At 52.2% G+C, this 22,239-nt stretch overlaps 1 protein-coding gene across 1 annotated transcript in view; it reads left to right on the top strand.

Annotated features, from left to right (window-relative positions):
• ALMS1 (ALMS1 centrosome and basal body associated protein) overlaps positions 1–22,239 on the top strand; it is a 52,711-nt gene that overhangs the window by 22,880 nt on the left and 7,592 nt on the right. The window contains exons 6-15 of the mRNA XM_032109106.1: positions 747–906; positions 2,413–3,768; positions 4,371–4,501; positions 8,753–9,763; positions 9,920–11,369; positions 12,265–12,390; positions 13,415–13,585; positions 15,725–16,884; positions 19,864–19,978; positions 20,843–21,052. Of these exons, the coding sequence (XP_031964997.1) occupies positions 747–906; positions 2,413–3,768; positions 4,371–4,501; positions 8,753–9,763; positions 9,920–11,369; positions 12,265–12,390; positions 13,415–13,585; positions 15,725–16,884; positions 19,864–19,978; positions 20,843–21,052 (5,890 nt within the window). The remainder of the gene's footprint in view (positions 1–746; positions 907–2,412; positions 3,769–4,370; positions 4,502–8,752; positions 9,764–9,919; positions 11,370–12,264; positions 12,391–13,414; positions 13,586–15,724; positions 16,885–19,863; positions 19,979–20,842; positions 21,053–22,239) is intronic.

Raw genomic sequence — 22,239 nt, 5'->3', positions numbered from 1 at the left:
CACAAGATGACTCCATAATCATCAGGTCTTTGGGAATGTGCTCTGGAAGCTCTTTTCACTCTGTTGTCTTTGCAAACCCGTGGGGAAACAAATATAAATGTTGTAGGGAGGGTGTTTAGATGAAATTCATGAGGCAGAGAGATGACTTCTGTTCCTGGCTATAATTACACATTCTCCAGCCTGGTTCTGAGGAATTCTGCTCCTGTAAGTCACTGGCAGGTAAAGGAGATCAGGTCACCTATCTGGCTGTTAATGTGTAAGTTTGTAATAAACCCACAGGAAATGGAGTTGGCTGTGATGTGTGAGGTAATTGATTTAATTTTCCTGGCTAGTTTAGGACATAGTGTGGACAAGTTGAAATTAATTTGCCCTACAGGTGATGAAGTCAAGGGAAATTCTGGCTGTTTTTTTCCTGCATGTAATAATGTCTGTATGTAAACCAGCTCTGACAAAAGTGCTCCCAACTATTTGCCTTGAAGGCTTGAACAAACTTGTCCTAAAAAACAAGGAGCTTCCCTGCTGCTGGCTTGAATTCCCAAGTCTGCCAGTGTTTTCTGTGCAGCAGTTTTTTGGGGAAGGAGAAGGTGTTTAACCCAAACATTTGTGTTCTCCTCCCAGCTGCAGTTCAGCAGCCTCCCCTGAAGAATCCGAATTCTGACTCCTGCAGTGTCCAGTGCTGGGGTGAAGGAGCTCTGCCAGCCCAGGATCCACGGCATTCTCCGAGTGTTTGTTCCTTGTTTTCCCAGGTCTACCTGCGGAACCTGGGCATCGAGCAGTCCCCTGGCACCATCCTGGCGCCCTTCGTGCCCCGGCGGCCCCTCCGGGAGCTGGAGTTCTCCCCCGTGGAGCTCAGGACCCTGAAGGATCCCCTGGACAGGCTGGCCCGGGCCCCTCCACAGGCACAGGGTACGGGGAGGGGTTTGGGAGGCCTGGAGAGCCCTGACGTCCCCCACCTGTGGGGTCAGGGGTGTTCGTGGGGGTTGAGCTTCTCCCATCTCCAATAGATTCTGGCATTGGGAAGTATCCACAGCTCTGAAAAGCTGCCTCCAAGGGATCCAGGACTGTGGGGCAGCTGCCAGGCAGTGCAGGGACACTGTGTCTTTATTCCCTTTATTTCTCTGTGTACAAGAGTCCTTGAGAAGGATGTGGTTTGTATCTTGAGATTGAAGAAATGGGACCAGACTTTTTCTTCCTGGGAGAGGAATAAGTCTTGGTTTCTTTTTCATTCTGGGATTTCTTGGTGTGACAAAAAGTTGTCAGTATTTTTATAACTGACCAAATCTGCTCCTAAATCCATCCACCCATCATCATCATCAACCAAATCAGAGTGGCCTTACCAGGGCTGAGTCATTTCTGAGTGCTCAGGCAGGGTTAGGGTGGCTTCAGGGCCTTGCCCCATGTCATTAAAATGTGAAAATGTGCATGGAAACTCCTTCCAATGTGTCATTTCCTGAGAGTGTCCTGGTTTGGGATTTGCACCTGTGGGAAGCTGAAGGCTCCTCACGAGTCCCTGTGTGACCCTTTCCATTCTGACCTCAGCCCCCTGCACTGGCCGGGTTCTGTGACCAGATGTTCTCTTGTTTTCTTTTATCATTTTCCCCTTCTTTGAGGGTTATGGGAGACCTGGCAACTTAAACCACTTGGCTTTTGGGACAGGGGAAGATTTGTCCTCAGTAGAACCATGGAATCATTGAGGCTGGAAAAGCCCTCTGAGCCCATCCAGTCCAACCATCCCCAGCACTGCCAGGGCCACCCCTGCCCCATGTCCCCAGGTGCCACATCCACAGGGCTCTGAAATCCCTCCAGGGATGCCCCGGGCAGCTGTGCCAGGCCTGGACAGCCTTTCCATGGAGGAATTTTACTTTTGTAAACCAGGTGTTCATTTGGACATCCAAGCACCACTGGGTCATTTATCCAAGAGCGTTTATTTCAAATCCAGTCTAAGCAGTTGTTTAAAAGCAAGGAACTTCAGTTACCAGGGAAAGGTTCTTCCCCCAGAGGGTGCTGGGTGCTGGGCACTGCCCAGGCTCCCCAGGGAATGGGCATGGCCCTGAGGCTGCCAGAGCTCCAGGAGCGTTTGGACAGCGCTGCCAGGGGTGCCCAGGGTGGGGCTGTTGGGGGGTCTGGGCAGGGCCAGGGGTGGGACTGGGTGATCCCATCCAACTCAAGATTCTCTATAGCTCTCCGATAAGTTTTGCATTTTCTTTGATGTTTAGCTGAAATACTCTTGAGATCTTTCAGGAGATAGTTCTTGTGGAGATCTTAGTTCAAGTCTCATTCTAAGAACAGCATCCTAAATATTTTCCAGGATTTGAATTCTTCCCTCCCTTTATGTGCCCTCTAGTACAAGTATTTGCTGATGCCTCTGTGTTCTGGAGCCTCCAAATTAATGAATGTTGTGTTCCTTTGTAGGTGAATTGCTGCCAGCCTTTGAGATGTCACACATGAGCTTTGACTCTGACATCTCCACTCCGAGCGTGTCCATCCCCGTGGAGTCCGAGGCTGGTTCGGGTGCGCTGTCACCCCGGGAGCTCTGTCCCAGCTTCCCAGGGCTCTTTGGAGAGGCCCCAGTGAGGCAGGGCAGCGTGTCAGGGCCCCAGCTGGAGGTGGCTGCCCCAGGTCCCACAGCCCGGGGTGCAGAGCGTTCCACGGGATCTGCTGGAGCAGAGCCGGGCCCGCCCCGCTGCTCCTCGGGCAGGGAGAGTCCCTGGCTGGGTGGGACAAGTGCTCGGGATCCGCCTGCTGACTGTGGGCCCAGGAGCTCGGACAGCAGCCTGCAGGAGTGGGCTGCTGGAATTTTGTCTGGAGTCAAGAATAAAATGGAATCAGACAGAGGGTCGCAGACCCCCAGCATGGGAAGTGAGAGCAGCAAGGGGCAGGAAGGGGATTCCCTGATGGGCTCTGGGGCCCTGCGGGAGCTCCGTGAGCTGCTGGCGCAGGCAGAGGAGCTCGCTGCCAGCTGTGCTCATCCTGCTTCCCCCACAGCCTCCTGCAGAGAAACTGGGGAGTCTTCCCCAGTGCTGCTTAGGAAGGAGGATGATCCCAAAGATTCCAGGTTAGGGAAGGACTGGATCCCTCAGCTGCAGAAAAGACTGCCGTGGGATGAGGCCACGACCCCGAGGGGTGTGCGGGGAGAGGGGCTGGGGATAAATGCTCTGGGTTCTGACCCCTGTCGTTTGGGATGGGGAAATCCTTTGGGTGTCGGTTTGCAGCGCAGTGAAGGGCTGAAGGGAATGGCCCAGGAGCCGAGGACAGGAAAATCCGCGGGGAGGTCGGAGCCCGAAGGGTGCAGCAGCGTGACCACAGACAGGAACCAGCCTGCCCGTGTGGGGCTGGCACAGAGCAGTGCCAGCAGCGACCTCAGCACCGGGACAGCTCCGGAGCTGGGCAGTCCCCCTCCCCTGGAGCCCCTGGGCAGCATCCCCGCTGTCCTGGGCGGCTCCCGGAGCTCCTCGTCCCTGGCTGGGGTGGCTGGAAGGGCAGGAGGGACGCGAGGGAGCGACGACAGCAGCAGTGGGGATTCCCTCAGTGCCCGTGTCAGGAGCCTCCTGGGGAACCCTCCGTGCTCCCAGCAGCTGGGCAGTGCCATGGGGGCATTCCAGAGCATCCTGCCTGCAGCTGGGGCTGCCAGGATCCAGGCAGGGAGCGGCAGCAGCAGCGGGGATTCCCTGGCTGCCCGAGTCCGGAGCCTCCTGAGGGCTGGGTCTCCTGGGATTGATGCCAGCCGGATCCTGAGGAGTGCAGAGGAGCAGGAGAGGAAGATCCGAGGTAAGGACACTTCTCAGGTGGGTTTATCATGCGCTGTGTCAGAGGGCACATCTGGGGTTAGGGGTGGGTGTAAGGGATGGGATGTGGAGGCTGGCAGAGCTGAGTCTGCTCCCTGCTTCAGAGGGGATTATTTGGTATTAGAATGAGAAGCTTTAATGGGACAGGGCTTAAATGAGGGATGCTTCACTGTAATCTTCTGTGCTGTGGTAGAATGGGGATGGAATTGAGCTTTTCCAGTCTGAAAACCTTTTCCTGACATCAGCGCAAGGAAGTATTTTGTCCACACAGGTATTATCAGGAATGTGGGAAGGAATTTTGTGAGTGAGCTCTGACTTGTGTCTGAGACTACAAGGATGACAGAACCAGGAAAGGGTCTTGGGTCCATCTCACCAAATAAATTATTCAAAGAGCCATTTTACATCGTATTCCTGGTCATTCCAGGAGCTCTGGAATTTGGTGTGGTCTTTGTTCTTTGGTTTCTTTTTTGGTCTTTGTTCTCTCAGCTGGGGTAACCAGAAGTGCATGGCTTTGATTTTAAGTTAAAAACTGTTCTCATTCATGAAATGGGAAAGGAAACCTCTCCTGGTTTGTGTTTTTGGCAGCCTGGGTGAAGCTGAAACTGGCCAGCCAGTCCCAGGAGTCTGGGCCAGACTGGGATGAGGAGACCCAGCAGAAGATTGAGAGAATAAAGGCAGAGCTGCTTCCAAAGACCAGGAACGCTGCACAAGCCAAGGTACAAACCAACTCAGGTTGGGGGAAATGCTGCTGCACCTGCTCTTGGGGGGTTTTAGGGTTTTTTTATGGTTTTCCCAGGCAGTTTGGGGTGGTTTGGGTGTGGGGGGTGACACTCAGCTGCAGATGTCCCAGAGGAAGGGATGTGGGGGGAGAATTGGTGTTGCTGTGAGAAAGTGCCCACAGCTCCTGGTTCTGGATTGGCTGGAGGAATTCTTTTCACAAAATATTTGTGGAGGTGCTGATTGTGACTGGGAAACTCCTCCTGCTGTGGCAGGAGTTCAGTGTCTGTGGAATATCCTCGGGGCAGGAGGCAGGATCACCGTGCAGGTGAGGCTGCCAGGGGCAGTCGGGGCGCTGCTCACAGGGGGCTCCCACAAAGAGCTCGGGCAGCGTCCGTGGGGGCGGTGGGGGTGTCCGTGCTGGGCAGGGGCAGGGGGCAGGGCTGAGGAGGTTCAGGATCCTGCAGCTCTGATTTCCTGGGAAAACTTGCCCTGGCATTGCTGTGGTTTGTGCATCTCCTTTGGAATCTTTCGAGTTCGTGTATAAAATCCCTCTCTGGGCTGCGCTTGGTGTAAGCAGGAGTGTGTTACCTTTGTTTTCTCTGCCAGTGTCCATTTTTGGCACTGCTCTGGTGTCTGGGGTGATTATGGCAGGATTTCTAGGGACTGGTGTCGGGCGAGTGCCCTGAGCTTTAGGAACAGCTTCCTTTTTATCTTTTTTCCTTGATTTTTTCCTGTTTTCTCCTGCAGCCTGCCTGCCTCCCGGGAAGAGCAGCAGGGGTTGGTTTGTTTGTTTTAATTAAATGCCTTGCATTAGCAGGAGTGACAAACTGTGCTTTAGGAGTACTCTGTGTTTAGGGCTTCTTTGGGTCAGCAGTGCTGGGAAGAGACGCAGCAGCTCCCAGAACCCACCAGGCCAAACTTCCCAGGTATTCCTGGACTGGTGGAATTTCTGGGCAGCTGGGGGAAAAGAAAGTGACTATTTTATTAATATTTATTATATAAATATATTATATAAATATTAATATTTATATATTAAAAAATATATATTAAAATAAATATTCTAATATTTTAGAAATTCACATTTCTTAAAATTCAGATTTCTTAAAAAAGAGAACCAAAACACAAATGCAAAAGCAGAGGCCTCGAAGCTTTTCCCCCCCCAACTTTTAGATTTTGTTTGGTCACAGCTTTGTCCCTAAGATGAACTCTGTGCAGTGTGGAACTGAGGATTTTACCTTTCTGTGATTCAGTGTCAGCTGGGGATTGTTTTATCCACATTTAGAGAAAGAAGAAATTCACCATAATTTTGCAAACCCAGTTCCCAAGAAATCTCTTTAGTTCAACCACAGCACCTCGTGCTTTGATCTCGAGAATGGTTTTGCACTGCAGTGTTTTTAATTTGAGATAAAAAATGGTTTGAATTTGCAGAGTGAAGGTGACTGGGGCTTTTTTATTGTACTTAAGATAAATGTACTTTTCCCTCCAAGCCAAACACTGTCACTAAAAAATAGAGATTGTTCAAAACTACTGCACTGAAGAAACCACAGCCAGGCAAAATAATCTCCTGTAAATGTAATGGGAACTGTTGTGTGCAGCAAGTGTGGAAGTCTTAGAGCCAAAGTGCCAGGCATGGACTTAAAAAGAGCAGAACAAAGATTAGGAAAAGGCATTTTCCTTCTACAAAACTTTTACGACTGAGGAGGACAAACTGTTCCTGTTGCTCAATCCAGCAGGATCCTTGCTCAGTGCCTGTGGGGCAGGTTTGGGGTGGATGTTCTTTGGGAATGTTCAGACTCTCGTTTTCAGAGGTGACAGCTCGGGAAATTCAGGTGCCACTGTGGCATTTTATTGTTTGCCACAGGAACTGTGTGAAGTTTGTGGACAGAGGAGGGAGCAGGACACTGTGGGGAAGTTCTCTGGGATCTTTTACTTGGAAAGATTTTCCATCTTCTGAGGCAGTCGAGGGTCTCTGAGAGCTGAGTGTCACATGCAGGGAAGAATCCTGTGGATTCCCCAGGTCTGGCTGAGCAGAGGGTCCAGGAGGGGCCTGGGGTGGGCACAGACAGGGGCTGCAAACGTGGCCTGGAGGGCTCGGCTGAAGAGGGGCTCAAACCCCAGGAATATTCAACATGAACAGGCTGGGAGAGCTGGGGGTGTTCCCCCAGAGAGGAGAAGGGTCTGGGGAGAACTTCAGCACATTCCAGGGCCTAAAGGGGCTCCAGGAGAGCTGCAGAGGGACTGGGACCAAGGCATGGAGGGCCAGGAGGCAGGGAATGGCTTCCCAGTGGGAAAGGGGAGCTTGGGCTGGGATGTTGGGAAGGAATTGCTGGCTGGGAGGGTGGGGAGGGGCTGGGCTGGAATTGCCAGAGCAGCTGGGGCTGCCCCTGGATCCCTGGCAGTGCCCAAGGCCAGGCTGGACACTGGGGCTTGGAGCAGCCTGGGACAGTGGAAGTTGCCCCAGCCCATGGCAGGTTTGGAGTTGCTGTTGGATGTAAATACAATTCCAGCATCCTAAACCCGAGGATTTTCCTCCTAAATTGAGGCCCCGATCCCCCCACCTGTATTTTATGGGTGCCAGGTGCTCCCTGTTCCCTTTCCTGTGAGTTCCTTCCCCCTTGGTGCAGTGTTTTCCTCCACTCCCTGCTGTACTTTTCCACTCCTTGAGCTTTCTCACTTCTCCAGGAAGTTCAGGGAGTTGTAGCTCTAAATTTGCACTGCAGGCTCCTGTGGATCATATGGCACAGGGAGCTTTTTTGGAAGGATGACACATAACAAGCACAATAAAACATGTGAAAGGCTTGGGAAGATGAGTTTATCACAACTTCTGTGCCTGCTCTCGCTGGTGGGAGTTGCTCTGGATTACTTCAGGCCGTTGAACTGGCACGTGGTGTGGGGAGGAGAAGTCTTGGGATCATCCCTGTGCTGGCACAGCTCTGCTCCCTGTCCCTGTGTTCTTCCACAGGCCCTCGCTGTCCCTCTTGGCTGTAGGAAATGCAGGAAGCCAAATAAACTGATTTGTTGCCTTAAAATCCATAAAGGAACAGAAAAGTGGGATAATGATGCAGGCCCTGCTGGAGTAGTTGCTCCCGTCATGACATCTGGGATGGGGAAAGGCTGGAACAGCTGTTGGGAAATACTTGTTTATGTGTTTGGTTTACACCAAGAATGTTTCCCACTGCTTTTTGTTGCCAAATTCCCAGTAGCTGATGGGGATTTAATCACTCAGGAACCAGTGCTGTGCTCCATTAATGGAATGCACTCTGCTGCTTCCACACACAGTTGTTCCAACCAGTAGGGAAAAATAAATATAAGCCAGATTTTTGTGTCTTTTTTTCTCTAATGAAGCTTATCTGGCCCATCTCCATAGCAGCAGATTTATCTTGGATTTGCTCTCTGCACCTCAGTGGAAGTGCTGGAATTTTTGATTACACTTGAATTAATAAAATTATGTTGACGATTGGAATCATGGAATCATTAAGGTTGGAAAAGACCTCCAAGATCATCAAGTCCAACCATCAAGCAGCACCACCATGGTCACCACTAAGGTGTCCTCAAGTGCCACCTCCACACATCATTTGAACCGTTCCAGGGATGGTGACGCCAACACTTCCCTGTTCCAATGCCTGGTAACCCTTTCCATGGAGATATTTTTCCCAAGGTCCTACCTGAACATCCTCTGGTGCAACGTGAGGCCGCTTCAGAAGTTCCCTCCACAGGAGGCTGGTGGCCTGCACCCCACACACAGGGACATGGGCATGGGAGGGTTGGCTCCCCATGGAATTGTGTCTTTGTCCTGTCCCTTTCCCATGTTCCTCAACCCCGATTCTGCCCCTGAGGCCAAACTCACCCGTGGGACAGAGCTGCAGTGATGGAAGAGGTGCTGCTCCCTGGCAGGGGTGTGCAGGGTGTTGGGGAGTTCTGGCAGGGATGGGAATAACTCTGGGATAACTCTGTTTGATCAGTGCAGATCCAGGTGAGGAAATCCCAGCTCAGGTGAGTGCTGCTCTTGGTGTGCTCCAGGGCAGCCCCTCCTGTGGGTTGTGACCAACACTGGCAGGGATAAATTGCTGGGAATGGTACCTTGGCACTTAAAAAGGATACATTTTAATTAGTTCCGTAACAGCTGAGTTCCCTCCCTTCCTGATGACAAATCCTTGGTTATTGACAGCTCTCTTCTTACTTGGAATTTTCCCTTCCAGGTGGGAAGTTCTCCACGTGACCTCTGTGAACTGTGCTCTGTTTTTCAGGATCCATGGCTCCGTGGTTTGGAAGCAGCTTCTGAGTATCTGAGGAAGCAGGAACAGGAGCCGGAGCATTTCCAGGCTCCCACATTTCCCAGGGACAGGCACAGGCAGCTCTCCAGGGCTCAGGAGCTCTTCCAGTCCAGCTCCCGACCAGCAGTGCCATTCCCTAGGGCTGATCCCTTGGATTGCTCCCTGCTGCAGGACATGGAGCTGAAGCCCTGGCATGGTGCTGAGCTGCAGGACATGGAGCTGAAGCCCTGGCATGGTGCTGAGCTGCAGGACATGGAGCTGAAGCCCTGGCATGGTGCTGAGCTGCAGGACATGGAGCTGAAGGCCTGGCGTGGTGCTGAGCTGCAGGACATGGAGCTGAAGCCCTGGCGTGGTGCTGAGGTGCAGGACATGGAGCTGAAGGCCTGGAATGGTGCTGAGGGGCAGGACAAGCAGCTGCAGCCCTGGCATGGTGCTGAGGGGCAGGACAAGCAGCTGAAGGCCTGGCGTGGTGCTGAGGGGCAGGACAAGCAGCTGAAGGCCTGGCGTGGTGCTGAGGGGCAGGACAAGCAGCTGAAGGCCTGGCGTGGTGCTGAGGGGCAGGACATGGAGCTGAAGGCCTGGCGTGGTGCTGAGGTGCAGGACATGGAGCTGAAGGCCTGGCGTGGTGCTGAGGTGCAGGACATGGAGCTGAAGCCCTGGCGTGGTGCTGAGGTGCAGGACAAGCAGCTGAAGGCCTGGCGTGGTGCTGAGGGGCAGGACATGGAGCTGAAGGCCTGGCGTGGTGCTGAGGTGCAGGACATGGAGCTGAAGCCCTGGTGTGGTGCTGAGGTGCAGGACAAGCAGCTGCAGCCCTGGAATGGTGCTGAGGTGCAGGACATGGAGCTGCAGCCCTGGCATGGTGCTGAGCTGCAGGACAAGCAGCTGCAGCCCTGGCGTGGTGCTGAGCTGCAGGACAAGCAGCTGAAGCCCTGGAATGGTGCTGAGGTGCAGGACAAGCAGCTGCAGCCCTGGCGTGGTGCTGAGGTGCAGGACATGGAGCTGCAGCCCTGGCGTGGTGCTGAGCTGCAGGACATGGAGCTGCAGCCCTGGCGTGGTGCTGAGCTGCAGGACATGGAGCTGCAGCCCTGGCGTGGTGCTGAGCTGCAGGACAAGCAGCTGCAGCCCTGGCGTGGTGCTGAGCTGCGTGTGTGCAGCCGGCGCCCGGCCGTGGGGCGTCCCGGTGCCGTGGGGCGTCCCGGTGCCGTGGCAGAGCTCCGTGCCGCTCTGGAGTGGGGTCCCGGTGCAGGGAGCTCCGCAGCTGCCCCCGCTGCCCACCGGGAGCTGCCCCTGCCGGCTGCGGGGCTGGGGCAGGGCTGGGAGGAGCCGAGCGCTTCCCTCACCCTCTGCCCTCCGAGGCGGCCGCCGGCCCCGCTGGGAGCCCTGGCACGCAGCCCCAGCCTGCCCAGGGATGGGCTGGAGGGGATCCTGCCTGTGGGGCCTCTCTCTGCCGGCGCTGGGGAGGAGAGGCGCGGCTCAGAGCCCTGGGAGAGGTCCCAGAGCTGTCCCCCCAGCCCCACGCTGGCCAGCACGGGGGGTGACGGGGCTGGTGGTGCTGTAGAGCTTCCTCCTGTCTCTGCTGACAGTGCCAGAGCTAGAGCTCGCCAGGAAACAGCCTGTGCAGCCCAGGATCCTGGGAAAAGACAGACCCTGAGTGCAAAACACCTCGATTTTGTGACTGCAGAGGTGACTGAGGGGGACAGGCAGAGTGCCAGACCTGGGGGGCTCAATAGCAGCACAGGAGCCGGTCAGGAAATAAATCCATTGATTGAACCCCACTCTCCAAGCTCTTCCCAGCAGGAGAAGATCCCACCTGGCCACACCCAGCTCTGTGAGAGCTCGGAAGGCTCAGATGCAGCTGCACAAATGGGTTTGCTGAAGGGCCACGGTGAGGTGTTGGCAGAGGAGAGGAAAAGCCCTGGTGAGCCCCGTCCCGTTCCAAAGGAGGCTGCGAGGGAGCAGATGGGTCCTTCTCAGCCTTTACCTGCAGATGAGGCTTTATCCACCACGTCTGAGACTCCCCCATCCCCGGTGAGGAAATTCCTGTCTTGTGTCCACATCACCCTTTCCTCCAGGGTCAGGAACTCAGAGCTGCACAGCGCCGGGAATGCTGGAAATGGGATGAAGGTGTGGGACAAACCTCAAGGGAGGGCTCAGGCAGTAACTTTAAAAGCAGCTCCAGAAGCTTCAGTGGAAGGTGTTCCTGAATTCCCACCTGCTGAGGGTGTTCCAGAGGATCCCAGCTCAGCTGTGCCAGCGGCCTCAGCAGATCCCAGCCGGGTGTTTTCCTCCAGGCAGGAGCTGCTGCTGCAGGGCAGGGCCAGAGCCTGGCTCCGGGGAGACTCGGGGGCACCTGGGGCCACGGGGATCCCCAGCTCAACCCTTCCTGCAAAGCCTGGGAGGAGGACTTCTGATGCTGCCACTCAGATCACCACAGAAAGCCCTACAAAAACCACCTTCTCAGCAGAAGTCTGCATTGATCCCCAGGAGGGTGGAAATGCTGCCCAGCAGCCGTCGCTGCCCAAAGCCCCTGAACCTCCCAGCGTCACAACTTCATCCCACAAGGAGATTCCCCCCTTCCCAAGGCAGCCTGGTGAGCAAATTCCTGTCTTATGTGTGTCTGTGGACCTGAATCTGTACAAGTTCAAGATATTGACAAGTATTAAAACTCAAACCCAGCTTTTTTGTGGATATAACACCCTTGAGATAATTTGGATATTTAAGAGTTGCTCATTTGGGGGGAAACCCCAACCCTTAAACTCGTTTTTTTCAGCTTGGTGGGGAGGGATTTGTGTGGATGCAGTTGGGACTCAGTTCAGGTTTCTCTAGAATGGGTTTTATTGTGTCCAAGTGTGGTTGGAGAGTATTTTCTGGTGTTTGTATGTAGATGATTTAATTTGCTTCATTTGGAGTTCAGTGAGAGCTGGATCTGATCACTGATTTACTCTCTAGTCAAGATAACACCAAAAAGTCAGAGGGAAATCTGCACATGGCTGCTTTTAATAGAATCAAACAGAAAACTGTGCAGGGTTTGGGATATCTGTCAGCAGAGGGGAGTGGATGTTCACAGGGGTTTCCCAGCCCAGTGGTGTTTTGTGCCGGGGCTCTGTTGTTGCTTTTATTGACTTGAGGGACACATGGCTGCTCCTTTGAAATGATTCCTGAAACAGGGATCAGCTGGGAGCTCTGTGGGTACAGGAGATGTTTCTGTCAGTCAGTGTTTGCCACCCTGATCACAATTTTGGTATTAAATAGGTGAAGCTGTTTTTCCAGGTAAGTGACAGTAACCTTCTGCCTTTGGATGGGGATTACAAAATTCAAATAATTGAATGTAACTAATGAAATAATAGTTGCAATTCATTTTCCTGAAGAATGGGATTTCTCAGGCTTCAGCAGCAGGAACATCCTGAGCAGTGTGCCCAGGTCCTGCATTGCTGCACTGGGGGTTTCCAGCCTGGCTCCTGCTCATGTTTCCCTTCCACTCCCAGCCCAGCCCTTGCTGCTGCCATACAAGCCCTCGGGCAGCTCTGGCATGTACTACGTGCCTTATCAGAAGCCAGGAGCCACCGTGTCCCCAGGGGAGTCAGAGGCCAGCGGAGACAGCTCTCGCTCAGGTACGACATCCTCATCCCGTGGGGAATTGGATATTCTGGGTTGGCTTCTCTGGAATCCGTGGCTGTGAGCCCAGGTGGACAGTTCAGAGCAGGCTCTGCTCTCCAGCTCTGCGCTGGGAGGGGGGTTCTTGCTCCCTTCTGGCAGTGGGAAGGAGCAAAGCTCGGTGTTCTACAGCCTGGTCATCCCCCACTTCCCTCTGGGCATTCCCGCTCCCTTGGGATCCTTTCAGACCTCTGCCACTTCTCCTGTAAAGGATGAAGCACTGGGCATTGCAGGTTTCATCTGCAGGTTGGTTTCACTCAGAGCTTTTTAACATCCAGAGTTACCTGTAGACAAAACTCATGTCAGAGATGCCCAATTCCTGAATTCCAGCAGGGGAGACCAAGGGATCAGGCTGCTCCAGCAGTGCCAGAAGTGCCCAGGTCAGTCATTGCACCACAAATTGTGCTGGGCATGGTTTAGGTGTCCCTGCTCTTGACCTTTTTCAAGTTTATCTGGGGAAACATTTCCAAAATGAGAGAAACAAATGTGACACAAATCTGTTGTTTTGCAGCTATGACGATGCCATATATAAAAATTCACTATGCAAATGGAGCAGCACAAGGTTCTAGGAAAATGTACAGCAGGATGAAAAAATACATTTTGTTTTTCCCAGTCCCTGCTGCAGTCAGGGCTCAGCTCAGGAGGAGCAGCTGAGGGAACTGAGTGCAGGAAATCCACGGGATGTAACCAGGTGGGATTGGCAGGGATGAGAAATCGGTGGGAAGAGTTTTTTAGGTTTCTAACACTGAGACAGGGATAGGATCATGGAATCATGGAATGGTTTGGGTAGGAAGGGACCCTAAAGATCATCTCATTCCACCCCTGCCATGGCAGGGACACCTTCCCCTGTCCCAGGCTGCTCCAAGCCCCATCCAGCCCGGCCTTGGGCACTGCCAGGGCTCCGGATTGTTGGTTCATTGTGGCATTTCTGTACCTGCTTCTCCTGTTGCCTGATTTACTCCTCCTGCTCTCTCTGGGCAGGGTCAGAGGATGCTCCTCCCCCAGGGCTCCTGGCCCGAGTGCTGGCTTTGAGGGATGGTCCTCCTCCAGGCAGAGCAGCTGCCCAGCAGAGAGGGGCGAGCCACAGTCACAGGGCCAGGCCTAAGCTGGCCTGGGCTGAGGAGCAGAGGATGCCACTGGAATGCTCGTCAGGTAATTAGAATGTGGTTTTAATTTTGTTATTATTTGTGTGGTTTTGTACATGTGAAAGAAATCAGAGCAAAAGATTGACATTTCAGGATCCATGGTTCCTGTGGTATCGCTGACAGTCTCCCTGAAAATGCTAAATTTAACTCTGTTTTCTCTTCCTCACCTTTCTGCTTCTCCCTGACTGATGAAATACAGGTTTCCCTGAGAGGCTGTGGACTCTGCATCCCTGGCAGTGTCCAAGGCCAGGCTGGACGGGGCCTGGAGCCCCCTGGGACACTGGAAGGTGTCTCTGCCCATGGCAGGGGTGGCACTGGATGGGCTTTAAGGTCCCTCCAACCCCAGCCATTCCCTGATTCCATGAAATACTTGGCCATCAGTGCCTGCTGGTGTTCCAGTGACTCCAGGGCTGCCGGAGCCCGTGTGGGATTGTCAGGAATTCCCTGTGGCTGCAGCCAGCTGGGATTCTCTGAGCTGGGCTGGGGCTGGCCCTGCCCACGGATACTCTGCTGTCCTGTGATGTCACATCAGGGCCCTCTGTCCCCGGGGTGTCCCCTGACCTTCAGCCTGACCTGGCTGGTGGAGCCTGCCCAGGGAGGAGGGTCGGGATTTGCTCCTGCAGTGGCCACTCCAGGCTTTGTGTGCCGCAGGGGGATCAGGCTGAGCTCCCTGCTGCCTTTGGCTCTGGCTCTCGTGGCAGCAGCTGAGGTTCATCCTCGTGGACACCGGTTTGTCCAACACAAATACTGACGGGGAGTGGCTGAGGAGCTCCCTGGGTGTTCGTTCCTGGACACAGGGAATGGTGAGCAGAGAATTCCTGCGTGGCTGCCATCTCTCCCTAAGGCAGCTGGTGGTTCCTCAGGAAGTTGTCCTGATGTGTTGATAGGGATTGCATCTGGTTATTTTCATTTCTCACTGCAGGTGGGTTTTTTTTCTTTGAAGTTTTTCCTCTCAGAATGGAGAGATTTTGGTGTTTCCAGAAGACAGTTTTTATTTGCAGAGGAAAATTGCGATGATTATGTAAGGCTGCAACATCAGTAACCTGGATAAAAAAGAGAGGGGAACAGAGGTGTTAATATAAAATTATCTCCTAATATTTTTTTATAGCTGTGATGGTCTAAAGACCCAGGTGAGAAAAGAACTTAAGGAGAAAGAGTCTTTTGTGAAGGCAGCTAGTGCAGCTGGAACTTGAAAGAAGCTTTCGGAAGAAAGACTTGCATGTCTTAAATCTTCCCTGACTTCTTCAACTGTATTTTTAGATGATCTAATAAAAGATTACCTCTACCCACAGAGCTTGTCTAGAGCTTAAAATTATGCAAATTATGTATTTTTTAAAAAAAGTTTCTCTATACAAACTTATTTTTATTTTTTGCCTGTTTACATTCCTTCCATTTCTTGGTAACTTTCTAAAAAGCCAGGAATAGCAAAGTTCTGCCTGGCATTCCCAAGCCTGATCTCATTTGTCAGGAGGATGTGGAGGAAGCCTCTTACACAAGTTTATAAACATTGCCCTTGTATGGGAAGAAAAATTCCTGCGCTTTCAGAGTTAGCGAGGCTGGGCCTGGCTACACCATCCCTGATCTCTGTGTTCCACCAAAGCCCCGTGCTGGGAAGGGAAGAGATCCAATCATCCCGGCCTTTATCCAAAGAGCACAAGACAAAGCACATTTCTAAATGTCGTATTTTTTAATATGGAGTTACTATTCATATTATTAAATATGAAGTTATATTTAAAATGCCTTTAAAGTGTCCAAGGCCAGGTTGGACAGGCCCTGCAGCACGCTGGGACAGTGGAAGGTGTCCCTGTCCATGGCACTGGGTGGGCTTTAAGGTCCCTTCCCACCCAACCCACGGCATGACTCTAAATAAAGGCTCAGTTCAGTGCTGGTTCCTGAGGTGGAACTGGATTCCTCTCCAGATTCATTGGATATAATATTCTCTTGGATTCCATGTTGCAAATGATAGAAAACACACTTTAGATGCCTTTAATTTAACACTCAAACTGCATTTCCGAGTTCACTGCGTTTTGGGAATGAGCTCAGCAACCCTGCTTTGAATCCTTTGGCATGCTTTGGAAGTTTTAGGATGAAAATCCTCCACTTTAAGCTCAGAAACAAAATATTCAAGTGTTTTGTTCTCTTGCAGAACTCACGGATCGTTCCAAGGCTGTCAAACCCTCCCAGTCCGTGCCCGGATCCAGCCGGCTCTCCCTGCCCCGCCCGATGCCCACGAGCAGCAGCTGCTGCCTGGATTCCAGGGACTTCTGCAGGGATGCTCCTGGAGCTGGTCACGCTCCCCCCTCCTCGGGGACTGTCCTGGCCAGAGCACAGCAGCACCAGTGGGGTTCCTGTGTCCCCCTCAGGAGAGGAGGGGAGCGGGAATTCTTTGCTCTCACTGCAGAGGCCGATGAGAGTAGGAACGAGGATCTGGGTGCCAGTGCATCATCCCTTGGGAAGGAGGCAGCTGGGATGGAGCTGCACCAGGAAGCAGCTGGAAGTGATCCTTTGCCACGTGCCCAAACAACTGTCCTCGAGGAGAACATGGGGAAAGCACCACGGCAGAGAAGCCACTCCAGGGGCAGCTTGGATGAGCTCTGGGTGAAGTTCTTGGAGTGCCGGAGCAGACACCAGCAGCAGGATTTCGGGAATAACGGCGAGCTGTCCCTTGTGGAGCGCCTGGATCGGCTGGCCAGGGTCCTGCAGAATCCCATCAGGCACACCCTGGCACTGGCACCAGCTGGGGAGAAGGTTCCTGAGGAGAAAGTGCAGGGAAGGGAACAGACAGAAACTCGGCTGGCAGGAAAAGCCAGGTCTGGGAGCAGCGTGGAGCCGAAGGGAGCACGAGCGGGAGAGCGGCCATGTGAGATCCACGGCAGAAACAGCCTGGAGGGGCCAGGGGAGAGGAGGATCCACCACCTGAACAGGATTCTGGAAGAGGAGCAGTACCTGGAAGCTCCCAGTGACACCTCCTCAGAGACGAGGCGGAGCGGAGACCCCAGCAGCTGCAGCACCTCGGGCTGGGACACGGGGACCCAGGCGGGGCTGGACAGCCCCGAGGGCAGCAGCTCCATGTCCATGTCCACCATCGACACGGCCAGGCTGCTCCGGGCCTTCGGGCAGCACAGGCTGAGGCTGGCCCCGAGGCTGGCCCCAAAGCTGGCCCCGAGGCTGTCCCCGAGGCTGGCCCAGCTCTACTGTGCCATCAGCCACCAGAAGAGCCGCTCCGAGGATGAGAGCAGCGGAGCAGGGGCTGCGGGATGTCCCCAGGACGCTGCCGAGGGGCTCGGGAAGAGGCAGCAGACCCAGGTAAGTGCTCGCTGAGCCCAAAGGGCAGCTCTGAATAATCCCCAGGAGCTTCCCCAGTGCTGGACAGGCTCTGTGAGCTGGGAATCATTGAAAACCTCCAGGGATGTTTATAGGGGAGGCTTCTGCCTTCCCCCTGAGCAGCCCCAGCCAACATCTGCCCCTCCAGGAGCCAGGGCAGCACCCAGAGAGGATAAAACACCCGCTGTGCTTTCTGTCCCTTTTCTCCTTGTCTTTGTTTCCCTTGGGAAGCAAATCCTGCTGTTCCTGGATACCTGCAGGCTCTGGCTTTGGCAGTGCCCAACATGAGGTTGTAAATTTGATGCAAATTCGTGCCTGAAAATCCCTGGGCAAGGATCAGTACAATTCCTGTTGAAATTTTCCTACTGTTTGTCTTGTAAATGGGGAATTGTTTTGTCTGGCTGGCTGTGAGCGTCTTCAGTTTCTGTGTTGAGCAGTTCAGGCTTCTTCGAAGAGCTGAGAATTCCAGGTGAGAGCTCTGCAGGTGAGTGCAGCTGCTTGAAAGTGGAGGGAATAATTCCTTCAGGTGAATTCGCCCTTTGGAGGAGAAATGGAAATGTCCTTAAAGAGGGACTTAGCGTGGATTTGGTGATTTTAGTCAGGAATTGCAGAGTTTGGGGGTCTGTAATACACAGGAATGCTGAAAAGTACAGAACAAGTGAGGAATATTGAACTTCTTCTTTCATTTTTTTGTATTTCCAGAAGAAAGTGGAACTGGCATCAGTGCTACCAGGTTTAATAGAAATTAGCTATTTTATTTCATAGGAACAACTCCAAGTCTGTGTGTCAAATAAGCCAGTGAATTATGAAATAATGAAAATAACTAAATAAATCTGGGGGAGAAATGATCTTTTTGAAGGTGAAGAATGGTTTAAAAATATTTAATATTTTTATTTATAACATTTATTTAAAGGTAAAATAAAACTGCCCTGAACTTTGCAGTATGAGGATTATTGATCAGAACACTGGCATTAGGATCCAGCATTTCTGGCATGGTTGTAGAATTTAGATGATTTTATTCCACATTCCATCCACAAGATTAATTTTTCAGGGTCTATTGAACCTTAAACCCAAATCTGTTTTTTTTACCTGTTGAAATCACCTGTGAGATGACAAATGGAATTAATGCTTAGGGGAATAAACCCATTAAAGGCTCATTGAACCCCCATGGCTTTAGAAACATATCTTTTTTATCTGGTGATGAAATATTCTTTTAAAAAATCCATCTGAAGACACACATGAGCCCCCTCAAATAAGGAGTGAGAGAAAATAGATGACAAAATAGCAAATTTCATTTAAAATTCCAGTTTTGATCATTTCTGGGCGGTTTAGCTGAGAAAAAGTCAAGATTTAATTGTATTTTTAGTGCAAATGTCTGTGGTTCAGAGGCAGATCCTCATTCCGAGCAGGAGCCCAGCTCCCAGAGAGATTCCTGCCCCAGTCCTTCTGGGAGTGCTGCATTTTGGAGCTCAGGTTTCTGACAGCCCATTGTCAGCTCTGCTTCCAGAAACTTGGTTGCAGCTTTTTGTATTTATAGCTCCCAGAGCCATCCCAGGAGGTTTTTCTCCCTCCCAGTTTGTGCTCTCTCCCAGTCCCTCCCGGAGCTGCCATCTGGCAGCAGGTGCAGAGCTAAGGTTGGAGAACAGGGAATGTTCTCATCCAAGCAGGAATGTTCCTGGCACTGCTCAGGACTGAATGGCTGCTGGTGCTGCACGTGCATGGGAAGGGAATATTTTGGGGTTGTTCTCCCTGATTTTACACATTTCTGCCGAGCACGTAATTCAAATTCACACATTCACAATTCAAATGTTCCCATGTTCTGTTATCTGAAAGAAAATCCGTATCCCTGCATCTGTGCAGTGCCTCTCCTGGAGCTGGGATAGTTACAGGAAATTAAAAAAACCAGCTTCGTGAGAGTCAAAATTGCCTCCTTTCAGTATTGAACTGAAATTCTGCTTAGGGGTGACAGAACTCCAGTAAAAGGGAATGAAGAGGCCTCTGCGTTTCCATCGTGGCTGGTGTTGGGGTTACTCACAGGACACCAATTAGTTTACTAGAGGTTGCTAATTGCTGTGGGCAGGGGGGAGATGCAGTTCCAGAATTAGAGCTGGAGCTCAGGGGAGCTGCAGGGGCTGTCAGGGCCTGGCTGCTGGGCTGGGAGCCTGGAAGTGCTGCTGGGTCATGGGTGCTGATAAAGCCCCAGCCCCTGTGTTCCGCAGAGCCCAGCCTTGGGACAGGATTCTGCTGTTTAATGGCTTGGTTAATTGAAATTAGTGTTCCATCTCCAAGCTGGGCTGTGTCCAGCCCTGCAGCTTTCACACCTGGCTTGGTGTAAATGAAGGTGTGAGGCTCCTCTTGTGCCTCAGCCCTGCTCCTTCTGTGTCCTCCTGTTTCATGGATTCATTGGGTTTCATTTTTCCCACCTGGAGGACTCTGGTGAGGATCACAGGGTGAAAGGATTGTGCCTCCCCACCCTCCCAGGGAACAATTCCTTCCCAGTATCGCATCCAGCCCTGCCCTCTGGCACTGGGAAGCCATTCCCTGCCTCCTGGCCCTCCAGGCCTTGGCCCCAGTCCCTCTGCAGCTCTCCTGGAGCCCCTTTAGGCCCTGCAAGGGGCTCGCAGCTCTCCCTGCCTCCTTCCCTTCTCCAGGGGAACATTCCCAAATGAATTGGAGGATGCCCAGTGCTGTCCAGAATCTGATCCCTGCAAGCTCTTCCCCACAGAAAAAAAAGTGCTTTTCCTACAAAACCGGGCTGCTGGAAGTGCCCTGGAGCACAGGGATGGAGCTGGGGCTGGTTTTTGTGAGGGCAGGGAGACAGATCAGCCTGGGATCAGCATTAATATCAACAGAACCAAGGTGCAACAAGACAAAAGCAGTGACTTTTTTCTGTTTAAGACCTGTTTTTGCTCATTTTGGTTGGAATTTCAGGAATTTCTGTTCTCTTGCCTGTTTTTGTAGAGCACCATCCCCTTTTCCTCGGATTCCACCTGTGCCAGCAGCAATTCCTGGGGGCCGAGCTCTGCTCTCAGCAACAAGCGACGGACACGGATGCTGAACAAAGGGATCCAGGCAGGTGGGTCCCGGAATTGCAGACTCTCCTGGATTCCTCCTGCCTTTCCTCCTGTCTTTGGAGCCCATTCTCCCGAGTCTGGATGTTTCTGCTGAGGGTCTGTACAGGCAGCACCCTCCAAATTCACTTCAGATGCTGTCAGAGAAGGATGATGTGATCAGTGAACATGAGCTGTTTATTTGGCATTTTGGGGCTGCTCTAATAACCAATTTTGTCACTTGTAGATGTGTTAACCTCAGCTTCTGATCCTTTCCAATAGCAAAGGTGAACTGCCTTTTTTTATCTATTGTTTTCTCCTGAGACATCTGTTCCTCCCAGAATGGATTTTGTGGGCATATGCTATTTCAGAAGGCAACTGCAGTGTTCCGTGTTCTTCCTGGGAATATTTTGGGTGTTAAATTCTATTTCAATCCCGAGCTGCTCCTGGCCTGGTGCAGTTCTGCAGTTGGGTTTTTTCTGGTGGTAATTAACAGTTTCTTCACTGCATTCATTTCCACGCCAACTCCCCATCATCACATTGAGTAACGGCCTTGGTTTATTCATCAGATACAGCAATTATTTATTTATTACTGCTTGTGTGCAAGTGGACTGAAGCAGGGAAGGATTTTCGTAGGGCAGAGTTAGTTCCAGTTTGATTCCTACCCCCATGTAAATGTATATTTTGCTTGGGATGTTTGGTTTTCACCACTCTCATTTCACTCAGGTTATCACACAGTAACAGTCCCGAGCCACTGGAAGCTCTCCTTGGTTTGGGGATGTGGGAATATAAAAGGTTTTGACTTTTGAAGGCTGAAATGAGTTGAGATGAGGGTCATTCCCTGCCCTGGCACACGTGGATGAGATGTCCCTGCTCCCTTTCCATTCCAGGAGACCTGGAGATCGTGAGCAGTGCCACCAGGAAGAACACCCGGGACGTTGGGGTGACCTTCCCCACTCCCAGGTCCAGCCAGCAGCTGCAGGAGCCCCCGGGGCCGTGGCAGGGTGGCCGTGGAGGGGCAGCAGGAGCCTGGCACCAGCTCCGGGTGGTGCTCCCCGTGGACAGAAGGACAAAGAGGAACAGGCTGCACTTCCAGCAAGGTCAGCAACCGGGCGGCTGTGGGGAGGGCTGGGGACAGCCGGGCCTGTCCTGCCACAGTCACTCCTGCTGGGATTCACCGAGATGTCAGCCAGAACCACTGCCAGGGGATTATTGTGGTGCTGAGTCGTGATGGCACTGTCAGTCCTGGAGTGGCTGGACAGGCAGGAACGGCAGTCCCTAGGGAGGAGTAAACAGGTGAGGAAGGAGAACATGGGAATCACTTAATGTTCATTTCTGACACACAAAACGTTCTATTAAACTCTCAGTGCTGGTCACCAACTTGTCCTTAATGTCTCACACCCTGAGGCTTCCCAGAAGACTTTTCCAGAGTACTTGAGTGAAAACTGGGAAGAACTCGACTCTGAGAGTTGCATTTTTAGGCTGCTGGTGGAGCCTCCTGACATTTTAATTTCTTTTTTTTTTTGTTTCTCTTAAATTCCTGCTGCTCTTTACAACATCACAATTAAGTGTTTAAAAATATTTCCCTTACTCATCACTGTTGTTGTTGTGGGGATTGATGGTTCTCTCTCATAAGGGTTTAATATAGAAAAATTCAGAGTGTCTGCTCAGAACCCCAGCTGCTGTATTCGCATCACCATGTGTGTAAACTGTGAGTAACTGAGTTCCTGGGGACTCACCAAACACTGGGGAGATGGAAAGCATTCGATCTTCCAAAATATGGATAAAGAGCCACAGGGCTTAGGACAGCAGAGAGGCTCCTTAAAACTGTGTGATTGCTGGTAAATAATTGTTCTTTCCATGGAGAAACCTGGAAAACGAACAGTTCTGTGCTTTTCAAAAGTGGTGTTTGATAAAGGCTGGCTGGTTTTGGGACACTTGGCAAAGGAATTCTCTTGACCCTGCCCAAGGTGTTTCCTACAGGAATTCCCACTGGAATTTCTGCAGTGAGGGGTCGCTGCAGTGTTGCCACTGGTTGGGTTTAGGTGCAAAGCTGTGCTTTGCTGTGGTTTAACCCCAGCTGGCACCTGAGCCCCACCGGTCCTTCCCTTCCCGAGGGATGTGGGACAGGATGAGAAGGGTCAGGTGAGGAAACCCCTGGATTGGGATACAGACAGGTGAATAGGGAAAGGAAAATCCACACAAGCACAGCAAGGCAAGGAATTCATTCTCTGCTTGGAGAATCCTGGAATGGGTTGGGTGGGAAGGGACCTCAAAGCCCATCCAG

Source organism: Corvus moneduloides, chromosome 5 (genome assembly GCF_009650955.1).
Source record: "Corvus moneduloides isolate bCorMon1 chromosome 5, bCorMon1.pri, whole genome shotgun sequence".
Classification (NCBI taxonomy): domain Eukaryota; kingdom Metazoa; phylum Chordata; class Aves; order Passeriformes; family Corvidae; genus Corvus; species Corvus moneduloides.
The sequence above is the reverse complement of the archived record's forward strand: the minus strand, read 5'-3'. Positions and strand labels throughout refer to the sequence as shown.